We start from the raw sequence: 25,682 nt of genomic DNA, 5'->3' as shown, positions 1-25,682 counted from the left end.
GCTACCTATAATCTATGAATGCTGAAATAATTCCCAGCCTGTATTCAGCTGGTTTGTTTAGAATTGCAATGATTCAAGTTGAGATGAAAACACAGAAGTCTGTAACCCTAATGGGGGACTTAGGTGTTTCAAGGAGCTGCATTGTATAGGGAAAGACAAGGAATTCAGACCCAACTCTGCTACTTGGTACCTTAGTAGTTAGTATTTACACTGGAGGCTAATGGTATAACTAGGTTATATTTTTAAAACGTCTTGTTTCACTATAAAACAAAGATAAAGAAAGAGTTGCTGTGGGAGTCTGGGGAGAGGATAGGTTAGAGAGGAAAGCTTTTCCAGAGAGAACTGGGCTATGATTTCTTAGAGGGGGATCCTCTTCTTTCTATGACAGTCCAAGGCCAACCCTGCACTATTCTGCAGGATCCAGGCTAAAACAACAGCACAATTTCCGTGCTGAGCTCAAATGCAACCCTTTGGCTTCTGTGCAGCTGCAATGTTCTCAGCCAGAACACCAACACCACTTTATCTGGGTAGGCTAATTTCTCTGTCCTCTTATTTGCCTGGTGGAGGCCACACTGTCTACTCTGAGCATCTGGATCTACCATTCCTTTTCCCTGACCCTTCTGGGTGTACCAGCAGACCTCACTGGGACTAGGTATCTGCAGCCCTCACTGTAGACCAGAGCAGGGAGAATTTGTCCCTTTGCTCAGAAATGTGCAGGAGAGATATGGTCCTGTGTTTTAGTAGCAAGTGCTATCACCAGGCTTCAGAAAAGCCAGACGGGGATTTTCCTGGGCCCAGTGCCCGAGGCAAATGCCGGGTCGCTGGGGGTGTGGGGGAAGGAAGCTAGGAGCTGGGCAGGGAGTTGGCTCTCCTCGACTCTCCAACCCACCCTCAACCCCCCAGTTTGCTTGGCGTCTGGCCCGGAGCCCTCTGGAGGAAGCAGAGGGGGATGGATGGGGGGTGGCTGGAGGGAAGGGCTAGCGGGCTGGGCTGCCCTTCCAGCAGTGACGTCCCACGGGGCGGAGGGGCGACAGGCCGCTGGCTCCAAGCCCTCCCCGCCTCCTGCGGGTGCCTGCTCCGTCGGGCTTAGGAGATGCTGCTGCTCTTGCTGCAACCGTGGTGGTCATGCTCGATGCTCCAGGTTTCCCTCTCCCAGCCGCCTGCAGCTTCCCACCGAACCCGGCCATGCAACCGGGAGCGGTCCTGCAAGCCTTGCTGCTGGCAACGCTCCTGGCAGAGTCCTGGGCCGTGACCGGCCGCCTGCTGAGCGGTGAGTGCCCAGGGGTTGCATGGGCTGACCCCTTTGCTGAACCCCCTACTGTCTTCAGGGCCTCTTCCCTGGTCCTCAACAGTGATGGGTGTCTCCTGTCCCCGTCCCACGACAGAACTCAGCTCTTTGGCTCTCCCAGCCCCTAGGGGAGCAAATCACCTAGCAGTGACTGATCCACGCGGGTTCCCTTCTTGTCCTGGAATGCTCCAGGTTCCTTCCCAAGATGGGTAGCCGGATTTGGGGGTGCGTGCGTAAATGAGGGACCTTAAAGGATCTGCCCCAGTGAGCACCCCTTGGCCAGATCCCTCCCTGGTCAAGCTTAGTGGTCTCCAAGACCCAAACTCAGTGCGGGATCACCCGCTCTCCGGCCCTGCCAAGAGGCCGGGGAGGATGAATTTGGGTGGCTGTGCCGTCGGGACCCTGACCCTTCCCTGGGAAGGAGGAGAGCGAAGAGGAGGAGGGCGGAATCCAGCTGCACTAAGGGAGCACTAGAGCCCTTAACAGGACTAGCCCCGCCTGACTCCGAGATGACTCTCTGTTTCCTTCCTCTGCCCCTTCGCTGCAGCGTCGGACTTGGACCTCGGAGGAGGTACAGTGTCTGCTTTCGACGCATCTTGCTGTGATGCTGCATGGGGTTAGGGCGAGTCAGGGGGTGCGGAGACAAAGCTTACGACGTCGATGTCGGGGGAGTGTGAAACTGCACCCCAGTAGGCCCAGCTGACTGACAGTCTTAAACTGGTTTCAGAATGTATATGGGGCGATTAGCTGGGTTCGGGCTGCTGAAGCCCAGGCTTGGTCTGGGGAAGAAAAGACCCTCCCACCTTTTTTCCCTTCCTGTCAATGGGGAGAGAAAGATGCTTCCTGAAGGCCAAAGAACCAGAAGCGCTGCCAGGCCTGTTTCCAGCCCTGGCTCTTTGGCAATTCACCCACCTACTTGAGTCTCCAAGCCAAGCCAGACCATACAGGAAACGGGTTACAGGAAGGTGTTAGGGTTTCCCTTGTAATCCAACAGTGGAAATGAAATGCCAAGAAATTCAACTCCAGCTGGTGTTACACCAGGATCCAGGCTGTTCATAGGTTTTTGTTGTATTTTTTTTTTCTTGACTCATTTTAAGGAATCAGAAACTAAACTGACCATGATACCTCCAGACAAGTAATCTCTGCACTCCTAACTGCAGAGTCCACTCCTACTCTCTAGAACACTCCTTCCCCTAGAGAAGTTCCTGCTTTTGAGGTCTCCTAATTTGCTGGTGGGCAATTCTATTATAATCTCAGTTCAGAAAACTGACCCCAAGAAAGGGAAAATCCATAAAACTAATTTAACTTGCTGCTTTTTTTGAGAATTACTTTACCAAAGAAGTTGAAGAGTAATAGAAAATTAGAAATCACGAGAACTTCCTGGATCATCTGTTGTGCTGTTTCCTTTTAGCACTGAAAAAGCTTTTGTCTATGACCATGTGCCCTGTATGCTGGACAGTTAGTGAATAATGAAGGCTATCTGGTTCCATGAACAGCTGCAAAATGAGTTAGGAAAAAGAATATTCCATGAAGTCCAGAAAGAGGTTCTCAAACCAAGATCCTCTGTGGCAAGTCATACCTACTACTCATAATTAGATTTTCTTCTTACAAGAGATTCCCTTTGTTAAAATTTGGTTTTCACCAGTATCAAGGCTGGCTGGAAGGAGAGCACAGAGGGTAGGGGTCTTGAACTCAGGTTCAATCCCTGGTACCACATATGGTCCTCCAAGTTCTCCAGAAGTGATGCCTAAGCACAGAGGAAGTAGTAAGCCCTAAACATAGCTGTGTATGGAAGGAAGGAAGGAAGGAAGGAAGGAAGGAAGGAAGGAAGGAAGGAAGGAAGGAAGGAAGGAAGGAAGGAAGGAAGGGAGGGAGGGAGGGAGGGAGGGAGGGAGGGAGGGAAGGAGGGAGCTAATTCAGCTGCAGAAGTAGATTCAGATATGGGATGCATGCTGGGAACAGGGGTGGAGGGAGGACAACATTGGCGGTGGGAATGCCCCTGATTCAATGTCACTATGTACCTGAAATACTACTGTGAATAATTTGTAATACACTTTGGTCAAAGTGTATTAATATTAATATATAATTTAATATATTTTTAAAAAATGGGGAATCTTTGGTTCGAATCCCGGTGTCCCATATGGTCCCCCATGCCTGCCAGGAGCTATTTCTGAGCAGACAGCCAGGAGTAACCCCTGAGCACCGTCGGGTATGGCCCAAAAACAAAAAAAAGGGGGGGGGGAATCTCCAGCACACATTAAAAAATAAAAATAGTGAGGATCGGAGAGAGAGAGAGAACAGTGATAGGGCATTTGCCTTGCACACAGCTGACCCAGGACGAATGGTGATTCGAATCCCAGCATCCTATATGGTCCCCCTAGCCTGCCAGCAGCGATTTCTGAGCACAGAGCTAAGAGTAACCCCTGAGCATCATCACCAGGTGTGACCCAAAAACTAAAAATAAATAAATATAAAAATAGAAATGTTTCAGGGTGTTTGCCTTGCATGTGGCCGACTCAAGAAGGACCTGAGGTTGATTCCTGACATCCCATATGGTCCCCCCTGGTATGCACAGGGCTTCTGGGGATTCAAACCACTGTCTGTTCAAATCAGCTGTGTGCAAGGCAAATGCCCTACCACTGTGCTCTCTGGCCCTAACATTAGACTTTTAATTGCTGCAGCTTTACTCTGGAAAAGGTGTAAACTTACTCTTAGAACCTTAACTGACATAATAATAGTCCACCGAGGAGTAATCAGATTTTTTACCTATGAAGGCTTCACTTAGATGCCACTAAGCATCTCAGTTCTGATACTTTGGGAGGCGCTGAAATAAGCTGACTTCTTATTTTCTCTAGGGCAGCCAGTCTGCCGAGGAGGGACCCAGAGGCCTTGCTATAAAGTCATCTACTTTCATGATGCTTCTCAAAGAATAAATTTTGAAGAAGCCAGAACTGCCTGCAGGAGAGATGGGGGCCAGCTAGTCAGCATTGAGTCTGAAGATGAACAGAGACTGATAGAAAAGTTCATTGAAAACCTCCTGGCATCTGATGGTGATTTCTGGATTGGACTCAGGAGGCATGAGAAGAAACATAATAATAGCACAGCCTGCCAGGACCTTTATGCATGGACTGATGGCAGTACATCAGCATTCAGGTAAGTGCATGAAACCCAGGGTTGCTAACTCGTGTGACTAAACTCTATACCAGTGAAAGAAAACACAGCCCTATGTATAGAAGCCTGTTGTACAGTGGCATTCAAATAGTAGTAGTGGAGCAAAGGAGATGACTCAGCTTCAGATCTGAATGCAATTCATATTCAGTGAGATCAGTTTGAGTAGAATAAACCAGAAGCACTGCTTCAATAGCACAAGGGCTAAAGGTTATCTGGACTTTGGGGCCTGGAACCTCAGGGAGAAGTTGGAGGTCGATGGGACTGACTCAAGATTGGGCTTCTGGCTTTAGGAAATTATGATAATATGCAAATATAAAAGCTAAGATCTAATTCCATAGATAGTTAAGAACTTAGGCCCTCCTAAAACCAGTATCAATCACACACTACCCTGCACTATTGTGTTGCTACCATCTTTCCTAACAAAGGCAGTGATGTGGATAAAACTCAAAAATATCAAAATTAGAAGACACACCTAACACAAAAAAAGTTATAAGTTATAACATTTATAGCAAATTTAACATAGTTGATATACTTTTACAATAAAATGTTTATGTCAATAAAACACTGTAGCCAAAAAAAAGTGTAGCTAATAATCTATTAAGAAAGAAAGGCTGGGGGCCGGGAAGGTGGCGCTAGAGGTAAGGTGTCTGCCTTACAAGCGCTAGCCAAGGAACGGACTGCAGTTCGATCCCCCGGCGTCCCATATGGTCCCCCCAAGCCAGGGGCGATTTCTGAGCACATAGCCAGGAGTAACCCCTGAGCGTCAAACGGGTGTGGCCCAAAAACCAAAAAAAAAAAAAAAAGAAAGAAAGGCTGCCCCCCCCAAAAAAAAGAAAAGAAAGGCTGTAGAGATAGTACAGTAGGAAGGACAATTGCATTGAGTGTACCCCAACTAAGTTCTGTCCCTAGCACCTCATATGGTCCCCAAAGCCCACCAGGAGTGAATCCTGATCACAAAGCCAGGAGTAAGCCTTGAGTATTGCAAAGTGCAGCCCAAACACAACAAAACAAAATATTAACATGCATAGTATATAAAGATATTTACCTATTATATTTAAAATGGCAGATGAGCAATCTGTCAATGTCCATCTTTTATTTTCATCAGATCCATATCTTCATCTGTGTTTTGGGAGCAGTAGCTCCTGAAGAATTCTTATGCATCTCTCTTCTTGGAGTAATTTAAAAAAAAAAGAAATAACAGGATGAACTGTACTTTCTATCACTGCAGCTAGTTCCAAGGTCATAATTAATACTGACTGTTCTCTCTTCTCTAATGTCCAGTTTAGACACTTTCACTATCTACTTCACAGAGTCTTAATGGCTTATCTGTGGCATGATATAGATCCTAAAATCTCAGGAATGGAAGGCCTTAATTACTTTGTGCTTTTCAAGCTAGAGTGATCGCACTTTTTTTTTTGGTTTTTGGGCCACACCCGTTTGACGCTCAGGGGTTACTCCTGGCTATGCGCTCAGAAATCGCCCCTGGCTTGGGGTGACCATATGGGACGCCGGGGATCGAACCGCGGTCCATCCTACGCTAGCGCTTGCAAGGCAGACACCTTACCTCTAGCACCACCTTCCCGGCCCCGTGATCGCACTTTTTTATTTGCCATCACAATTGAGCAGGTAAGAAGAGCATCCAAGGAGATAATCTGAGTGCTTTTCAGAATGTATAAAAGCAGATCTACCTCCTTCTCGTGATTAGGCGCAGTTTCCTCCTGCCAAGATAATGGCTCTTCTTTTGGGGGGGCGGGGTTGTGCTCTGAAGTGTTCAGAGATTACTCGTGATTTGTGTCCAGGGATCACTCAATCACACAGTGGAATACCTAGGATCAAACCCAGGTCAACCATGTGCAAAGAAAGCTCCATATCCACTGTACTATCACTTTAATCTCAATGGTTCCTCTTGACTGCTGGTCCCTAGATTCTTAGATTCCAAAATTACCAGGTAGCAGCCATAGCTTGTGATTCAATGAGACTCTTCCTCTAAAAAAAATGTTCTCCTTGGGAAACAAAAACCTCTAACGCCACTGAGATCAGGATTGTAGCTATGTAAAAATCACACATTCTAAAAAATAAGCCACTACCAATGATGAAAAGTGTGGCTATCCTTGACTCCCAGACCCATGTACTCTCACACTTAGGTTCAGATGTAAATATAAAAGTAATTAAGGTCACTTAATCTTAGAGAATTATGGTCCATCCCCAGAGAGTATTGCCGCTAAGCCAGTTCCTCACCTAGTTCCAAAATGCCTCTTATTGGGGTGGCAGTTACAAAATAGTATAATTTGTGACATGATTAGCAACTTCACTGGTCAGGTACATACTCCCATACTTCCTTTGTGATAAAGTAGCTCCTTGCCCTGATCAGATGTTATATGGTATTCTTTGATGATAGATGAAATTTTGTTTAAGCCTTTGAACAGCCATTCTGATCAAGGCCCTGAAGCAGGATAGGTGGACATCAATTTTAGGAAGGTTTAGGAACCTTCTATGTCCAAAGTTGTTTAGTGTCTCTTCCATGCTAGATGCTTTCTGGTTGGCATGATAAATGGCATGATAAATTCTCATCCTTTATGCCTACTTCCATGTCTTTTCACATAACTTTATTCAGGGACTTGACACCCATAATCTACTCTCCCATTCAGTAAACTTGATGTAGTCCCATTTAATCAGGTTTGATACAACTCTTGCCATTGGCATCCTAGCATGGAAGACTTCTTTGAGGTCTAAGTTTTGGAGTGTTCTGCCTATGTTTTCCTCAAGGGATTTCATAAATTTGGGTCTAATATTAATATCTTTAATCCACTTTGAATTGACTCTTGTATAAGGTGTGACTTATGGATCAATCTTTAATTACTTACACATAGGTATCAAATTGTTCCAACATCATTGTTGGAGACTGTCTTTGTTCCACTTTAAATTCTTGACGCCTTTGTCAAGTTGACCATACTTGAGGATTTGTCACTGGATATTCTATTCTGACCCATTGGTCTGAAAATTGATCATTATTCCAATACCATTCTGTTTTGATCACTATGGCTGTGCAGTAGAGCTTCAAAATAGGTAATGAGATACCTCCCAGTCTCTTGTTTTTCAATATTGATTTGACTATCCTAGATCTTTTATGGTACCACACAAACTTTATAATTGCTTGCTCTAAGTCTTTGAAGAGTGTTCTCTGAATTTGAATAGCGATTGCATTGAATCTATATAGTATTTTAGGTAAGATTGTCGTTTTGATTGTATTGATTCTTCCAATCCATGAGCATGTAAGGTTCTTCCATTTCCTTAGGTTTTCTTCAACTTCTTTCTGAAGTGTTTCGACGTTTTTGTAATGTTTTTGACATTTTGAGAGAGGTCTTCCACCTCTCTTGTTAGGTTAATTCCTAGGTACTTGATAGTTTTGGACCTATTTTAAATGGGATACTTTTTGATCTCTTTCTCCTCTGAGTTGTTACTTGTAGAAAGAAATGCAACTGTCTTTTATGTATTAACTTCGTAGCCAGCCACATTGCTGTATTGGTTTATTAATTCTAGGAGCTTTTCTTTGGCCTCTTTAGGGTCTTTGATATATATCATCATGTCATCTGAAAATAGAGATAGTTTGACATCTTCTTTTGTGATTTGGATTCCTTTGAGTTTGACATTCTTTTTTTCTGATTTGGATTCCTTTGATTTCCTTTTCTTGTCTGATTGCTTTTGCTAGAACTTTTAATACTGTGTTTAATGAGAGAGGAGACAGTAGACATCCTTGCCTAATGCCTGACCTAAGTGGAAATGCTTTCAGTTTTTTGCCATTAAGAATAATGGTGACTGGAGAATTTTTATAGATAGCTGTTACTATTTTGAGGAGGGCTCCTTCCACACCTATTTTGTGGAGGGTGGTGGATTTTGTCAAATGCTTTCTCTGCATCCATTGATGCATGTAGCTTCTATCCTTTCTTTTACTGATGTGGTGTATAATGTTGATTGATTTGCATATATTGAACCATCCTTACAACCCTGGAATAAAACACAGATGGTCATGATATATAATCTTTTTTCTGTGTTGTTGGTTTCAATTTGCTAAGATTTTGTTAAGGATTTTTGCATCCATGTTCATTAATGAGATTGGTCTGTAGTTTTCTTTCTTGGTCATGTCTTTGTCAGCTTTGGCAATGAGCATATTAGCTTCATAAAAGGTATTAGGGAGGATTCTCACCTTTTTGATGTTTTGAAAGAGACTAAAGATCAATGGTAGCAAATCTTCTCTGAATGTTTGGTAAAATTCACTCATAAATTTTTTATCTGTGTCCCAAAGCTAGGGTAGGAAGGCAGTTGCAGCCATTGAAAAACATAGAAGGGAGTGAAAAGCAAACCCTAGATGAGATAAGCACTGTACAGTGCAACTAACAGATAGAGACACAGAGAGAAATAAGTTAGCAAACAAAGAAAAAAGAAGGTTATCCAGAGTGCTCTGCTAGCTGCTCTTCTCATAATTACTTTGCAGGCATCACATGGTCCATGCAAAGAGGCCATGTCAATGATTGACTGGGATGTCCATCATAGAGAGCACATGGTACTACTTACTGACAGGACTTCAGTTCAACTCTCCCCCTTCTCATACTTAAAGTTGTAAGTTTATGGCTCATTGGAACTTGAAAGGAAAGCAAAGACTTCCATGCCATGAGTATCCTTTTCCTATTGCCTCCATTTTTATCCCTTTCCTACAGGAACTGGTATGTGGATGAGCCTTCCTGCGGCAGCGAGGTCTGCGTGGTCATGTACCATCAGCCATCAGCACCCGTTGGCATCGGAGGCCCCTACATGTTCCAGTGGAATGACGACCACTGCAACATGAAGAACAATTTCATTTGCAAATATTCTGATGGTAAAAAAAATTCCCTCCTAGATATGTAGTTGAATTCTTCACCTCCTCTCTCAAACCAGCAGCTGCTGGTTCCAAAAATTTTGGAATTAAAAATTCAAAAATTTGAATGCAGTCTCCAAGAAAACTTGTTGTGAATGTTAAACATTGGGGTCTCTTGGAAAGGGAAAGGTAGACACTTCCTCAATGTCCTCATTGAGAACATATTAAAGGAAAGCAAATGACATTAGATGCGAAGTAGAGATGAAGAAAACAAAGGATGTAATGATGTACAATGAATCAAGAATAATGAGACCAGGAAACAGTATCCTCTAAGTGGACACAGATTCTTATTCTTTCCACATGTGAGGCTAAATCTTGGAGTTTAGAATAAGAATTGTGAGAGGAAGTTTCTCATTCTATCAAGCCTTCTAACAACCATGTGAAGTTATTTACTGGGGCATTTAAGGATCTGAACAATGGCCAGAGGAGGCAGATGCTAAATACAGTTTTACATTGGACTGACAGTAGGCTGATAGGCATTGGGCTGACAATGATCATTCACATGAGCAGGCTTTAGGTCCCATGTTATGCTATACTGATGACTTACAACTTGAACCTTGCATTACTTCTAAATCTGTTAAAAGTTTTGAACTGGTTACAAGTCTGTTTTTTTGTCTTGTGGGAATTTTCAAAATTCCTCCATTATATGTGACTTAAATATAAGCACAAAGTGATATATGAATAACCATTTAAATATTAAGTTTCTAACATCCTTGAAATCAACTGTTTGGACCCAATTCTGTGTTCTCTCCTGAAATGGGTGGACTACTTAGTTAGTTCTATCTAGTTGGAGATAAAACAAATCTATAACTTCTTAATTATTTGAAGTTGATGATGCTTTTGCTGCAACTTTTGCTGCTGCCTGCTTTTAAATTTCCTTCCTTATTTACCACTTTGAATGATTTCTTCTTATCTCCAGAGATCTGGCCTTCCCCATCAAACAGAGCTGTCTCCAGAAAGGCATCTATAAAGACTAGGGCTGGTTTGTCTAGCAGGTGGCCTCTTTAGAGCAATAAAAGCAAGACATTTATTACAAAGTGGGCTTTATACCACTTTAGTTAAATTATACCCCTTTAGTTCCATGACTTAAAATTTTGTACTTTTAAAATATTTTAAATGTGGGCCGGAGAGATAGCACAGTGGTGTTTTGCCTTGCAAGCAGTAGACCCAGGACCTAAGGTGGTTGGTTCAAATCCCGGCATCCCATATGGTCCCCCGTGCCTGCCAGGAGCTATTTCTGAGCAGATAGCTAGGAGTAACCCCTGAGCACCTCCAGGTGTGGCCCAAAAACCAATATATATATATACATATATATCTTTTTTTAATGTGAGGTTTTTTTGACATAAGTTTTCATATTCTTTTAGGTTTGGGGACCACACACAGCAGTGCTCAGGGGTTACTCCTGGCTCTGTGCTAAGGAGTAATTCCTGACAGTGCTTGGGGAACCATATGGGATGCTGGAGATTGAACCCAGGTTGGCCTTGTCCAAGACAAACACTCTACCCATTCTGGTCCCTTCTTTTAGTTTTTGAAGCACAAAAGTTTAAACTTTTAAAATAGTCATATGTCTTCTTACTTTTGTTCTTGCTTTTGCTCTTGCCTCTATTAATTTGAGTCTTTATGGGAAAAAAGATGACACACTCAAATAATTTAATGAGGAAAGTAAAATAGAAAGCTATTTGGAAAATGGCAGGTAAAAAGTAAGATGGTGATTTGCTCAGATACTATCCATAATGTAAGAGAAGGAGATGATTTTAATAGAAACCAGAAAAAGCCTGAAGTCACAGGGTAGCCACCTCTTTAAGAGTTCTAACCCAAGAATTCAGCTACTATTAACAACAATGATATGGGAAGAAGGCAGAGGGAAAAACACCAGACCATCTCTCTTCTTTCTTCTCATCTCTTGCCAGTGCCTCAGTTGATTAAGTTCAACCAGAAGGCAAAAAGACACAGAAACTTCCATGATAAGGTTCTTAGAGATCAGCCCATAGACAGAAAAGGATAAAGTATACATCTAGGAGATAGAAGTGGACATGTGGGAAAAATAAACATTTTAGCTATCTATCCTCCAGATAAGCTCCCACACCTCAGCGTGCTCTAAAAGTATGAACATAATCAGACTCTGGTCTCTCTGGACACAATTCTTATGACCCTTTCTTTTCTCAGAATCCCATTCCCCTTTGTTCTCTACAAAATTCCTCAGGAGTTCTTCATTGCTGTTTCTACTATTTGCAATATCCTCCCCCTTTCCAGTGATAACTCTCACCCTCAAGTTCAGGCTAAATATCACCTTCTTTCATAATAACTAAATCCAATCCTAGATTGGACCCTGGATGATGACAATGGCATTGATGGTGATGATGCTGATGAGATTATGACAGGTGACAGAATTTGATTAAGGTATGTAGATTAGATGAAAAACCATCAATGTTGATAAGTTGAGTTCTTATGTAGGATGGTATATTTATGTATGAGCAAATAAATGGCAGGTGCTTTGGCCCATTTTATTCAGATGGTTGAAAATTCAATTAATATTTTTATTTCTTTCTTTATAGAAAAACCAACAGATCCTTCTACAAAGCCTGTAGGTAAGTTTATCATTTGAGATTTTGGTTATCTTATATTGGTTCATAGCTTCTCTTTACAAATTTAAAACCAAATATTCTTTAGACCATATAATATAAACATATAATTTGTAATAGAAAGACCACTGGCATTTCCCCTTACCATTGATGAAATATAAACCACTTCTGGCTGTGGCAAATAGCTCATTTATCTCACTCTCTAGTGTTGCCTATGCCTCTCAGACATGAAAAGTAAACTTGGTTTGGCATATTATTTTCATAACTGACTATATGAAAGGGACAATCTAATGAGACAAAATGTGAGTCAAAATAATAACTAAAATGACTTATTCTAAAAATAAGTCATAGTTTTCCCTTTAGCACCTCAGTATGTTATGTGCATAGATGCCTGATAGCTATTCCAGTACCTAATTCTTGGCAACAAAAGTATCACCAAGAAGGGCCGGAGTGGTGGTGCAGAGGTAGGGCATTTGCCTTGCATGCAGCTGACCTAGGAAGGATCCCTGGCATCTCATATGGTCCCCCAAGCCAGGAGCAATTTCTGAGCGCATAGCCAGGAGTAACCACCAAGAGTCACCGGATGTGGCCCACAAAAAAAAAAAAAAAAAAAACAGTATCACCAAGAAATGAAGACAATCGGGGCCCGAAGAGATAGCATGGAGGTAAGGCGTTTGCCGTTCATGCAGAAGATTGGTGGTTCGAATCCCGGCATCCCATATGGTCCTCTGAGCCTGCCAGGAGCAATTTCTGAGCATAGAGCCAGGAGTAACTGCTGAGTGCAGCCATATGTGACACAAAAACCAAAAAAGAAGAAAAAAAAAAAAAGAAATGAAGACAATTAAGTCTCTAGACCAACAAATTAATTCCCATTTTAAGGCTTTTAGGATCCCAGAGTATTTGTATTATGATGCCTTTATCTGGGTTCTCAAGTGCAGTGTTTCTTTCCAGGTGCAGGAATAGAGCCAGCAACACACACATTTTTAGAAGATATACAGAAAGAAGAGGACAAAGAAATATTTAAAGAAAATAAAGGTAAGGAATCAGGGAGATAGTATAGGAGTTAAATTCATACCTTATGTACAGCTGACATGAATTTGTTCCCCAGAAGCACATGGTCCCCCAAGCATTTCCAGATGCATGCCGCAAGACACCCCCAGCACCAATGATTGTGGCCTGAGTAATTCCTACCACTGCTAAGCTTAAACAACATTGCATCCTTAGGCCTTAACAGTGAACCACTAGCCCAGATTAAAATCACCAGAAGTGACCTCGGGCTTACTGAGCTCTGCCTGGGAGATTACCTTGCAAAAGAAATAAATAAAAGAAATATATACTTTCCTGGGTAAACTAGAAAATGGTACTCTGCATCATAAATTACTCAGGATTATATTCCTTGCTCTGTTCTTTCCACAGCTACTTGAAAGCTGGAATGGAAACATTAGTGACTACATAAAAACTGTATTAAACATTAGCTTTCATCGGTGAAACATGCAGTTAGAGCTATTGTAAGACAATTGGAGAGATTAGTCTACACTAGAGGTGAAAATCTGGAATGAAGTTGGAGCTCAGAACCAGCAAGAAGTCATGATGTGGGTAGGAGGCAAAGGAGAGAGGTCTATGATATATAACACCCATGAATTAATATTCATTTGTGAAATGAAGAAAATACGTAAAACCATTTTAAAGTTAAACAAAAGAAAATGGGAAGTACAATTTAAATTACTAATGGAATATTCAAGAGCAAGATTTGTCGCTGGGGAAACTTAAAAACTACTTAATTTCGCTTAATCATTTGTGAATGTAAGTAATAGTCTTTTTCTTATTAACCAAAAGGCATTACAGTGCTCATTAAACATAGTACAGTGACACTATAATCCATTTCTGACCCTAGCCACCCTAGATTAAGGTCTCAGCTCCCAAAAAGACTACCCAACTTTACTTAGAACATCAAAAACGAGTTTAGGTGACATCAGAACCCCACACTTTTGATCAGTTGGCTGAAATCTAAAATCCCCTCAGGTCTTATAATTTGCTACATATGGGGCCAGAGAAGTGGCACAGCGGTAGGGTGTTTGCCTTGCACACGGCTGACCTAGGACAGACCACGATTCGATCTCCTGGCATCCCATATGGTCCCCCAAGTCAGGAGCTATTTCTGAGCGCAGAGCCAGGAGTAATCCCTGAACATCACCGGGTGTGGCCCCCAAAACCAAAATAATAATAAAAATAATTTGCTACATCTCAGAAAAGCATTATAGTTCTGACTATATTTTATGATAAAGGATAGGAAGATCAGCCAAATTAAAAACATATAGAGTAAGGTCTATAGGAGTTCCCAAATGGGAAGCTTAGTGTCTGTGTATTCTTTCTATGAAATCATCACCCTTCAATACAAGTTCACCCACCAGAGAATTATATTGAGCTTTCATATGCAGACATTATTGAATGTCATTACATAGATCTGTTTGATTTGTTCATGAGTCACAGAATTGAATTCAATCCCTAGGCATCCTTCTTTTCCCATAAGTACCTCCTCCACACTCATCCTCAGATAATTTTCCTCAGCATAAACTCTAATAGGTCTGAGTAATCCCTGAATAACAAAGTCACTGCTAAATGTGGGAAATCCCAAGAATTTCGGCCTCTCTCCCAGGAAACAGGAACAAAAGCCAGTCAAATTATTCACTTTATATTAACTACAATGCATGAAAAGGCTCTGGAAAAAAGTACAAAGTGAGTGGCATTTTATTGCTCATATTTTTATTATTATGACAACAGAATTTAGAGTAGAATTTTGGTTTGAGTTTTGTTTGTTTTCTTTCTTTTCTAGTTTTTAGAGGTTGTGAGGTTTACAGTCTTATAAAAAGGCAAAGCAACAGCCTCTGGGTAGCTGGGACTCTTGGCCCAATGTGAGTAGGATGGGGTTGGGTCCTTAATTCTTGATTTCTCCCTAAGGGGAGAGTCTCTGGTTCTAAGAACCAAAGAACACAAAAGGTCAGGAGGCAGACTGTTCACAGTCACATGGTTCATGGGCCCAACTGGAGCCAATTAGTCTTAGTCAAAAATGTTGGAAAGGTTCTACAGGCTGATCAATGTGTTTTGTTTGACTTTCCCTTTCCTGGTAATAACAGAGACTTCTGGCTTGATTCTTTTTCCCTCTCTTGTCTTTCTATCCCATTTTAGTTTCTTGTCTTTACAGTTAAACACATCAACATGCCCCAAACATAGTCTATATTATTATGAGAGGAAAGACAATAAATGAATCTTTTCCTCTGGAGGGAAAGATAGATAATAAAATTTCTCTTCTGATGTTTTATAAGGATCCCAAAATTTGAACTTTGTTTTTGTTTGGGGGCTACACCAGGTGGCACTCAGGGGTTACTCTTGACTCTGCACTCAAAAATCACTTCTAGCAGGCTTGAAGGACCATATGGGGATGCCAGGGATTGGATCTGGGTTGGCCACGTGCAAGGCAAACACTCTACCCACTGTGCTATTGTTCTGACCCCCTAAAATTCTTTTCTCTATTACTTTGAATAATAGAACTGGTAGCGAGATTGGAGAGATAGCACAGCGGTAGGGCTTTTGCCTTACATGTGACCGACCTGGGAGAGAACCAGTTCGAATCCCAGCAGACCCATGTGGTCCCCCAGTCTGCCAGGGATGATTTCTGAATTCAGAGCCAGGAGTAACCCTTGAAAACTACCAGGCGTGGCCCAAAAAACAATAAATCAGTACATCAATAAAGTTTAAAATTAGGGCGGGGGAGAAGAACTGGTATAAAATACTCATTTATTGAAACTAGGAGATTCTGCTAAAAGGGTATCTGCATATTTACTTCCTTGTAGGAAAGAATTCCTTGGAATACATTATCAATTATGCTTTTTTGTGTTTTATTAAATATATAAAAACATCTCTAATGAGAATAATGTGCATTCCTCCTTGCAGACACTGCTTTGAATCTTGCCTACATCCTAATCCCCAGCATACCTCTTTTCCTCCTGCTTGTGGTCACCACATTTGTATGTTGGATATGGATCTGTCGAAAGAGGCAAGTACAACCTTTATCATGTAAACCTTTAAATCTTCTAAATTCTTTGAGATTTGAATGTGGCCATGTTTGCTTAACAATGACCACAGTAGCTATGACAGAATCACCAGTGCAGATTTAAGAGTAAGTTTTGTGCTAGTCTTTGGGCAAAAGTAATAAGCAATGTTCTTGGTTGTGATCTAAATGGTGCTTATACATTTTTTTGGCTTTTTTTTTTTTTTTTTGGTTTTTCGGGCCACACCTGTTTGACGCTCAGGGGTTCATCCTGGCTAAGTGCTCAGAAATTGCCCTGACTTGGGGGGACCATATGGGATGCCGGGGGATCGAACCGAGGTCCTTCCTTGGCTAGCGCTTGCAAGGCAGACACCTTACCTCTAGTGCCACCTCACCGCCCCCCCCTTTTTTTTGGCCACACCCGGTGACACTCAGGAGTTACTCCTGGCTATGTGCTCAGAAATCGCTCCTGGCTTGGGGGACAACATGAGATATTGGGGGATCGAACTGTTGTCCGTCCTTTGTTAGCGTATGCAAAGCAAACACCCTATTCCTTGTGCCATTGCTCCAGCCCCAACATTTTTTTAGTTTAGTCTAGTTTGTTTAGTTTTAAGGAAGGAGTATTTTTTTAAACCACTTGAGTGGTAATTTACCTCCTGTATTTCCACCCATCACCCAGACAGATATTCTTGGAAATGTATGTCTCTCATTCCAAAATCTATTGAATGAATTAAGGAATGACTAGTGAGTATATGAAAAACTGCTAACCCACTTTGTAAGTATCTAAAACTTAATTCAAATGAAAAAGCAAATCATAATAAGTTGACTTTACTTTCAATAAAATATATAAGTATTCTAAGTATACTGAAATAGCTACACCAAATCACAAGAAAGTACCTGCTTATAATTTACATGAAAACATATAAAAATGACTTCTTTTATCACAGCTTAGGCAGCATGGTTAAAATAGTGCTAATATTTATATACTGATGTACAAAGTTATTGCACCGAAATTCTCACTACCTTCCATCATTGTCCTTGTGTGTTTCTATTCCTCCTGTTCATTCCCACTGCATACCCTGTCTACTTGGTAACCAGAATTTTATAATCTAATGACTATGGTTTGCCAACTGTTTGGTACTATATATATTCCCTTGCTTTATCTTTTATATATAAGTGAGACTATTTTGCATAAATTACACCCTCCACAGTTCCATCCACAGTGAAGTAAACAAGAGATTATCTTTTCTTAAGATATGCTACCATTTTTGAACTGTTCAGAGCTCTCCTCAGTAACCTCTCTAGACTCATGGCATACATAAGAAAGGCTGAATATTCCTCTTTTACAACAGGCAGCTAGATCCAGTTTAAAGTCCAACTCTTTTGGGGCCGGAGTGGTAGCACAGTGGTAGGGTGTTTGCGTTGCACAGGGCTGACCCAAGATGGACCCGGGTTGGATCTACAGCATCCCATACGGTCCTCTGAGTCAAGAGCAAGTTCTGAGTGCAGAACCAGGAGTAACCCCGAGCACTGGGTGTGCCCCCCAGAAAAACAACAAAACAAACAACAGTAAAAAAACAAAGTTCAACTCCCTTTGATGACCAGTTTGAAAGGAATTCAATTATTGAGATTATTAAATTATTTCCTAGTAATTTAAATTTTTCTATTATATTCAGAATAATAATATACATCTTTTTTCACACAGCTTGTTTTCCCTTCCTATTTTACATAACACCTCAGATTTGGGGTTTTTACCTTTGAGGAGAAGATCTATCTCAGAGGTTTTTGTTTTTTGTTTTTTTTTTTTTTCATTTCTATTTCTGTCACAGATCCCTATAGCAGACTGATAAAGTCTATGGACCACTTCTCAGTATGCTACTTTGAAATTCATAAAATAAAATTCATATATATATATATATATATATATATATATATATATATATATATATTTGTTTTGGGGGATGCACCTGGTGATGCTCAGAAGTTACTCCTGGCTATGTGCTCAGAAATCGTTTCTGGCTTGGGGGACCATATGGGATGCTGGGGATCAAACCCAGGTTCATCCTGGGTCAGCCACACGCAAGGCAAACACCCTACCACTGTGCTATTGCTCCTGCCCCTATACTTTTCTTTTTTTTTTTTTTAATTTTTTTTTATTTAAACACCTTGATTACATACATGATTGTGTTTGGGTTTCAGTCATAAAAGGAACACCACCCATCACCAGTGCAACATTCCCATCACCCAAGTCCCAAATCTCCCTCCTCCCCACCCAACCCCCGCCTGTACCCTAAACAGGCTCAACATTTCCCTCATACATTCTCAATATTAGGACAGTTCAAAATGTAGTTATTTCTCTAACTAAACTCATCACTCTTTGTGGTGAGCTTCCTGAGGTGAGCTGGAACTTCCAGCTCTTTTCTCTTTTGTGTCTGAAAATTATTACAAGGGTGTCTTTCATTTTTCTTAAAACCCATAGATGAGTGAGACCATTCTGCGTTTTTCTCTCTCTCTCTGACTTATTTCACTCAACATAATAGATTCCATGTACATCCATGTATAGGAAAATTTCATGACTTCATCTCTCCTGACAGCTGCATAATATTCCATTGTGTATATGTACCACAGTTTCTTTAGCCATTCGTCTGTTGAAGGGCATCTTGGTTGTTTCCAGAGTCTTGCTATGGTAAATAGAGCTGCAATGAATATAGGTGTAAGGAAGGGGTTTTTGTATTGTATTTTTGTGTTCCTAGGGTATATTCCTAGGAGTGGTATAGCTGGATCGTATGGGAGCTCGATTTCCAGTTTTTGGAGGAATCTCCATATCGCTTTCCATAAAGGTTGAACTAGACAGCATTCCCACCAGCAGTGGATAAGAGTTCCTTTCTCTCCTCATCCCCGCCAACACTGTTTATTCTCATTCTTTGTGATGTGTGCCATTCTCTGGGGTGTGAGGTGGTATCTCATCGTTGTTTTGATTTGCATCTCCCTGATGATTAGTGATGTGGAACATTTTTTCATGTGTCTTTTGGCCATTTGTATTTCTTCTTTGTCAAAGTGTCTGTTCATTTCTTCTCCCCATTTTTTGATGGGGTTAGATGTTTTTTTCTTGTAAAGTTCTGTCAGTGCCTTGTATATTTTGGAGATTAGCCCCTTATCTGATGGGTATTGGGTGAATAGTTTCTCCCACTCAGTGGGTGGCTCTTGTATCCTGGGCACTATTTCCTTTGAGGTGCAGAAGCTTCTCAGCTTAATATATTCCCATCTGTTAATCTCTGCTTTCACTTGCTTGGAGAGTGCAGTTTCCTCCTTGAAGATGCCTGTAATGTCCTGTAGTGTTTTGCCTATGTGCTGTTCTATATATCTTACGGTTTTGGGGCTGATATCGAGGTCTTTAATCCATTTGGATTTTACCTTTGTACATGATGTTAGCTGGGGTCTAAGTTTAATTTTTTGCAAGTGGCTATCCAATTGTGCCAACACCACTTGTTGAAGAGGCTTTCCCTGCTCATTTAGGATTTCCTGCTCCTTTATCAAAAATTAGATGGTTGTATCTCTGGGGAACATTTTCTGAGTATTCAAGCCTATTCCACTGATCTGAGGACCTATCCTTATTCCAATACCATGCTGTTTTGATAACTGTTGCTTTGTAGTACAGTTTAAAGTTGGGAAAAGTAATTCCTCCCATATTCTTTTTCCCAATGATTGCTTTAGCTATTCGAGGGTGTTTATTGTTCCAAATGAATTTCAAAAGTGTCTGATCCACTTCTTTGAAGAATGTCATGGGTATCTTTAGAGGGATGGCATTAAATCTGTATAATGCCTTGGGGAGTATTGACATTTTGATGATGTTAATCCTGCCAATCCATGAGCAGGGTATGTGTTTCCATTTCCGTGTGTCCTCTCTTATTTCTTGGAGCAGAGTTTTATAGTTTTCTTTGTATAGGTCCTTCACATATTTAGTCAAGTTGATTCCAAGATATTTGAGTTTGTGTGGTACTATTGTGAATGGGGTTGTTTTCTTAATGTCCATTTCATCCTTATTACTATTGGTATATAGAAAGGCCATTGATTTTTGTGTGTTAATTTTGTAGCCTGCCACCTTTCTATATGAGTCTATTGTTTCTAGAAGCTTTTTGATAGAGTCTTTAGGGTTTTCTAAGTAGAGTATCATGTCATCTGCAAACAGTGAGAGCTTGACTTCTTCCTTTCCTATCTGGATTCCCTTGATATCCTTTTCTTGCCTAATCGCTATAGCAAGTACTTCCAGTGCTATGTTGAATAGGAGTGGTGAGAGGACAGCCTTGTCTTGTGCCAGAATTTAGAGGAAAGGCTTTCAGTTTTTCTCCATTGAGGATAATATTTGCCACTGGCTTGTGGTAGATGGCCTTCACTATATTGAGGAAGGTCCCTCCATTCCCATCTTGCTGAGAGTTTTGATCAAGAATGGTGTTGGACCTTATCAAATGCTTTCTCTGCATCTATTGGATATGATCATGTGGTTTTTATTTTTCTTGATATTGATGTTGTGTATTATGTTGATAGATTTACGGATGTTAAACCAGCCTTGCATTCCTGGATGAAACCTACTTGATTCGTAGTGGATGATCTTCTTAACGAGGCATTGAATCCTATTGCCAGGATTTTGTTGAGGATCTTTGCATCTGCATTCATCAGTGATATTGGGTCTGTAATTTTCTTTTTGGTAGCGTCTCTGTCTGGTTTAGGTATCAAGGTGATGTTGGCTTCAGTAAAAGCTATTTGGAAGTGTTTCTGTTGTTCAATTTCATGAAAGAGTCTTGCCAAGATTGGCAGTAGTTCCTCTTGGAAAGTTTGATAAAATTCATTAGTGAATCTATCTGGACCTGGGCTTTTGTTTTTCGGCAGACATTTGATTACTGTTTTAATTTCATCAATGGTGATGGGGGTGTTTAGATATGCTACATCCTCTTCCTTCAACCGTGGAAGATTATAAGAGTCCAAGAATTTATCCATTTCTTCCAGGTTCTCATTTTTAGTGGCGTAGAGTTTTCAAAGTAGTTTCTGATTACCCTTTGAATCTCTGTCATATCAGTAGTGATCTCTCCTTTTCATTCCTGATACGAGTTATCAAGTTTCTCTCTCTCTCTTTCTTTGTTAGGTTTGCCAGTGTCTATCAATCTTGTTTATTTTTTCAAAGAACCAACTTCTGCTTTCGTTGATCTTTCGGATTGTTTTTTGAGTTTCCACTTCGTTGATTTCTGCTCTCAGCTTTGTTATTTCCTTCTGTCTTCCTATTCTTGGGTCCTTTTGTTGAGCATTTTCTAGTTCTATTAGCTGTGTCATCAAGCTACTCAGGTAAGCTCCTTCTTCCTTCCTGATGTGTGCTTGCAAAGCTATAAATTTTCCTCTCAGTACTGCTTTTGCTGTGTCCCATAAGTTCTGAGAGTTTGTGTCTTTATTGTCATTTGTTTCCAGGAACCTTTTGATTTCCTCCTTGATTTCATCTCGGACCCACTGGTTATTGAGCATGAGGCTGTTTTAACTTCCAGGTGTTAAAGTGTTTCTTCTGAGTCCCTTTGGAGTTCACAAATAATTTCAGAGCCTTGTGGTCAGTGAAGGTAGCCTGCAAAATTTCTATCCTCTGATCTTATGGAGGTATGTTTATGTGCCAGCATGTAGTCTATCCTGGAGAATGTCCCATGTACATTGGAGAAGAATGTGTATCCAGGTTTCTGGGGATGGAGTGTCCTATATATATCCACTAGGCCTCTTTCTTCCATTTCTCTCCTCAGGTCTAGTATATTTCTTGTTGGGTTTCAGTCTGGTTGACCTGTCCAGTGTTGACAAAGCCGTGTTAAGGTCCCCCACAATTATTGTGTTGTTGTTGATATTATTTTTCAGATTGTCAACAGTTGTATTAAATATTTTGCTGGCCCCTCATTCGTGCATATATGTTTAGGAGAGTGAATTCTTCCTGCTCTACGTACCCCTTGATTAATATAAAATGTCCGTCTTTGTCCCTTACAACCTTCCTGAGTATAAAGTTTGCATTATCTGATATTAGTATGGCCACTCCAGCTTTTTTATGGGTGTTGTTTGCTTGGATAACTTTTCTCCAGCCTTTTATTTGAGTCTATGTTTGTTCTGACTATTCAGGTGCGTTTCTTGTAGGCAGCAGAAGGTTGGATTGAGTTTTTTGATCCATTTAGCCACTCTGTGTCTCTTAACTGGTGCATTTAGGTCCATTGACGTTGAGAGAAAGAATTGTCCTGGGATTTAACGCCATCTTTATTTCAAAATTTGGTGTGTCTTTTGGGTAGTCTTGTCTTAGATTAGGTCTTTCAGTTTTTCTCTTAAGACTGGTTTTTGTGTCTGTGAAGTTTCTGAGCTGTTTTTTGTCTGTGAAACCATGTATTCTTCCATCAAACCGGAAAGTGAGTTTTGCTGGGTATAGTATTCTGGGTGAAGCATTCATTTCATTCAGTCTTGTCACAATATCCCACCACTGCTTTCTGGCATTGAGCGTTTCTGTTGACAGGTCTGCTGTAAATCTCAGGGAAGCTTGCTTGAACATGATTTCCCCTTTTGATCTTGCTGTTTTCAGAATTCTGTGTCTATCTGTGGGATTTGTCATTGTGACTAGGATGTGTCTTGGGGTGGTTTTTCTGGGGTCTCTTTGGTTGGTACTCTTCGGGCATGCAGGATTTGATCACATATATTCTTTAGCTCTGGAAGTTTCTCTTTAATGATGTTCTTGACCATTGATTCTTCCTGGAAATTTCTTCCTGGGTCTCTGGGACTCCAATGATTCTTAAGTTGTTTCTGTTGATCTTATCATAGACTTCTATTTTCGTCTGTTCCCATTCTTTGACTAATTTTTCCATTGTCTGCTCATTTGCTTTAAGTTTTTTGTCCAATCTCTCCTGCTGTATGGAATTGTTATGTATCTCATCTTCCACAGCACCAAGTCTATTCTCAGCTTCTGATACCCTGTCCCAGAGCTTATCCATTTTGTCATTCACTTCGTTTACTGACTTTTTCAGTCCTGTTAGTTGACATGTTATTTCAGTTTGGAGTTTTGTCATTTCTGCCTTCATATTTTCTTGGTTCTTATTAGTGTTCTGTTCAACTCGATCCATGGTTTCTTGGAGTCTGTTGAGCACCTTCCATATTGCTAGTCTAAAGTCCTTATCTGAGAGGTTGATTAGTTGTTCAGTCATTATCTGGTCCTCAGAATTGTCATCTTCATTCTCTATGTCTGATGCTGGCCTGCGTTGTTTCCCATTGTCACACTTGTATTGTGGGTTTTTCTACGTGTTGTGGTGGTATTCATTGTCTAGATGATGTAGGCAGCACACTCCTCTGGCTCCTCCCTTTCTGGATGGGCTGACTTGCCTCTAAGGGAGGGGAGTCCTCCGTGGATGAAGCCTCACACTGGGTCAAATCTTAGGCCCGAGCATGCAACAGAGAAGACAGTCCAGAGAGAAATGTTTGCTTCTGTGATATAGCGCCGTTCTTAGTGTGATTTTTCCTTCTTGTTGCAATGGTGTTATTTCCTTAGAAAGAGTGCACGGCCGCGTAGCGAAGCGGAGCGGCCGTGCTCCTCTGAGCCTCTTTTTGCCCCACTCGCAAGAGTTTCACGCAAGAGGACAGTAGACAGACATAGACAGGTCACACTCACAGTCTTTCACAGCTGAGCCCCACTGGGCCGGTGTACTTTCGCGGATTTTCCCCGCCTGGTGTCACACACAGGGAGCCAGCTTTTGCAAAGGTTAGCCGGTTTTTATGCTCTGAAGTCCCTCCCTGAAAATGGCGTCTGGGCGAGCGAGGTTTTCTGGAGGCTCTTTTTGCCCCACTCGCAAGAGTTTCACACAAGAGGGACAGTAGACAGACATAGACAGGTCACACTCACACAGTCTTTCACAGTTGAGCCCCACTGGGCCAGTGTACTTTCGCGGATTTTCCCCGCCTGGTGTCACACACAGGGAGCCAGCTCTTGCAAAGCTTAGCCGGTTTTTATGCTCTGAAGTCCCTCCCTGAAAATGGCGTCTGGGCGAGCGAGGTTTCTGGGGGCTCTTTTTGCCCCACTCGCAAGAGTTTCACGCAAGAGGACAGTAGACAGACATAGACAGGTCACACTCACAGTCTTTCACAGCTGAGCCCCACTGGGCCGATGTACTTTCGCGGATTTTCCCCGCCTGGTGTCACACACAGGGAGCCAGCTTTTGCCACGTCTCTCCCTTTATCAGAACAACTTCATATTGAATCGCCCCTATACTTTTCTATATTTAGTGAAATACTTCCCAAAGTGATTATTGGATTCACTAACATTTGTGTTTTATTTAGTGGTAAGTATAGTTCATAATTTTGAAGTGGAAATGAAAAGAGAATATATTTTGGGAGAACTCAATATCAAAGTTATTAATACTTAGAGCTTACTTATGTCTCTATTAAATTAAACCTCAGGGATCACTCCTGAGGTGCTTAGGGGCCACATACAGTGCCTGGGATTGAACCAGGTTTGGCAGCATGCAATGCAAGTGCCTGAAACCCTGTACCATATTTATAGTTCCAAAGATAATTTATTTTTAATTTTCACTGTATTGAAACCATTGTGATTTTCCATAGTTGGGTTCCAGACATACAATGAATCAGGGTCAATCCCACCACCAGTGCAAAGATAAGTTTTTATAGGGGTTTCCCCAGTGGTGCTTGGGTGTCCAAAGGCCATTAGCTGTGATATTTGGCCCATTAGGGCGTGTCTGACGCTCTATGCTCTGTTCTTGCAATGTAGTGCTAGTTGTACCCTGCAGTGGCTCAGGTACTACCAGGGTCACATCTAGTAGTGCTTGAGGTGCCTTGCATCAATAATAATTGTAATGGGATATGCAAATATCTATGATATTGTTGATAGTCATTGTTACTATTTTTTTTAACTTGGCTTACTGAATAGTGGGATAAAGTTCACTACTAAGAGAGGAAGTTGTTAAGTGTGTCTTTTTCCTTATTGAGTTTTATCCATGAATCTTGTAAGGGCTGTGGAACCCTGGGATACCCACCTCTGTCCTATGCTCTGATAGCAGGAATGATTGCTGATCACTTTAAACATAACAGCACACTCATGTTTTGTTCCTCCCACACCAGTCTCTGGCTGCGCACTTAGAAAAGCAACGAGTGGCTGCCCAGAATGATTTCCTCCTGCCTGCACAGGAAGTGCTGGGGTCCTTTTAGTCCCCTAGACTAAAATATTCAGCCCTGATTTACTTTCCCTCTAGGAGAAGGGAGGAGTCAAGCCCCAGCACAAAAGAACCGCATACCATCTGGCCTGCCCCTCAGTCTGGAAACAGCCCTGACCTAGAGGTTTACAGTGTCATACGAAAACAAAGTGAAGCGGATTTAGCTGAAACCCGGCCGGACCTGAAGAACATTTCATTCCGAGTGTGTTCAGGAGAAGCTACACCTGACAACATGTCTTGTGACTACGATAACATGGCTGTAAACCCATCTGAGAGTGGATTTGTGACGCTGGCGAGCACAGAGAGTGGTTTTGTGACCAATGACATTTATGAGTTCTCCCCAGAACGAATAGGGAGGAGTAAGGAGTCTGGGTGGGTGGAAAATGAAATATATGGTTATTAAGGCACATGGAAGAAAGCTTGACCTAACAAGAAAGGAAAAGAAATTCACCTATTTTTTCAG

General features: G+C 41.5%; 1 protein-coding gene across 1 annotated transcript; it reads left to right on the top strand.

The window, feature by feature from the left end:
- Positions 1-1,131: 1,131 nt before the first annotated feature.
- Positions 1,132-25,682, top strand: LAYN (layilin). Its single transcript, XM_049778663.1, has 7 exons — positions 1,132-1,270; positions 4,144-4,441; positions 9,175-9,332; positions 11,927-11,959; positions 12,905-12,988; positions 15,905-16,007; positions 25,262-25,682. The coding sequence occupies exons 1-7, from the start codon at positions 1,186-1,188 to the stop codon at positions 25,620-25,622; spliced, it is 1,122 nt and encodes a 373-aa protein (XP_049634620.1). The 5' UTR covers positions 1,132-1,185; the 3' UTR covers positions 25,623-25,682.

The sequence above is a fragment of the Suncus etruscus genome, chromosome 8, assembly GCF_024139225.1.
Source record: "Suncus etruscus isolate mSunEtr1 chromosome 8, mSunEtr1.pri.cur, whole genome shotgun sequence".
NCBI lineage: Eukaryota > Metazoa > Chordata > Mammalia > Eulipotyphla > Soricidae > Suncus > Suncus etruscus.
This window is presented reverse-complemented; position numbering and strand designations above follow the sequence as displayed.

Bases quoted from the DNA above. Each gene is read 5' to 3' on its own strand.
- LAYN (XM_049778663.1), top strand. From the start codon at position 1,186: ATGCAACCGGGAGCGGTCCTGCAAGCCTTGCTGCTGGCAACGCTCCTG. The intron at 1,271-4,143 runs GTGAGTGCCCAG...TATTTTCTCTAG, and splicing joins GACCGGCCGCCTGCTGAGCG to GGCAGCCAGTCTGCCGAGGA. The intron at 16,008-25,261 runs GCAAGTACAACC...TCCCTCTAGGAG, and splicing joins ATATGGATCTGTCGAAAGAG to AAGGGAGGAGTCAAGCCCCA.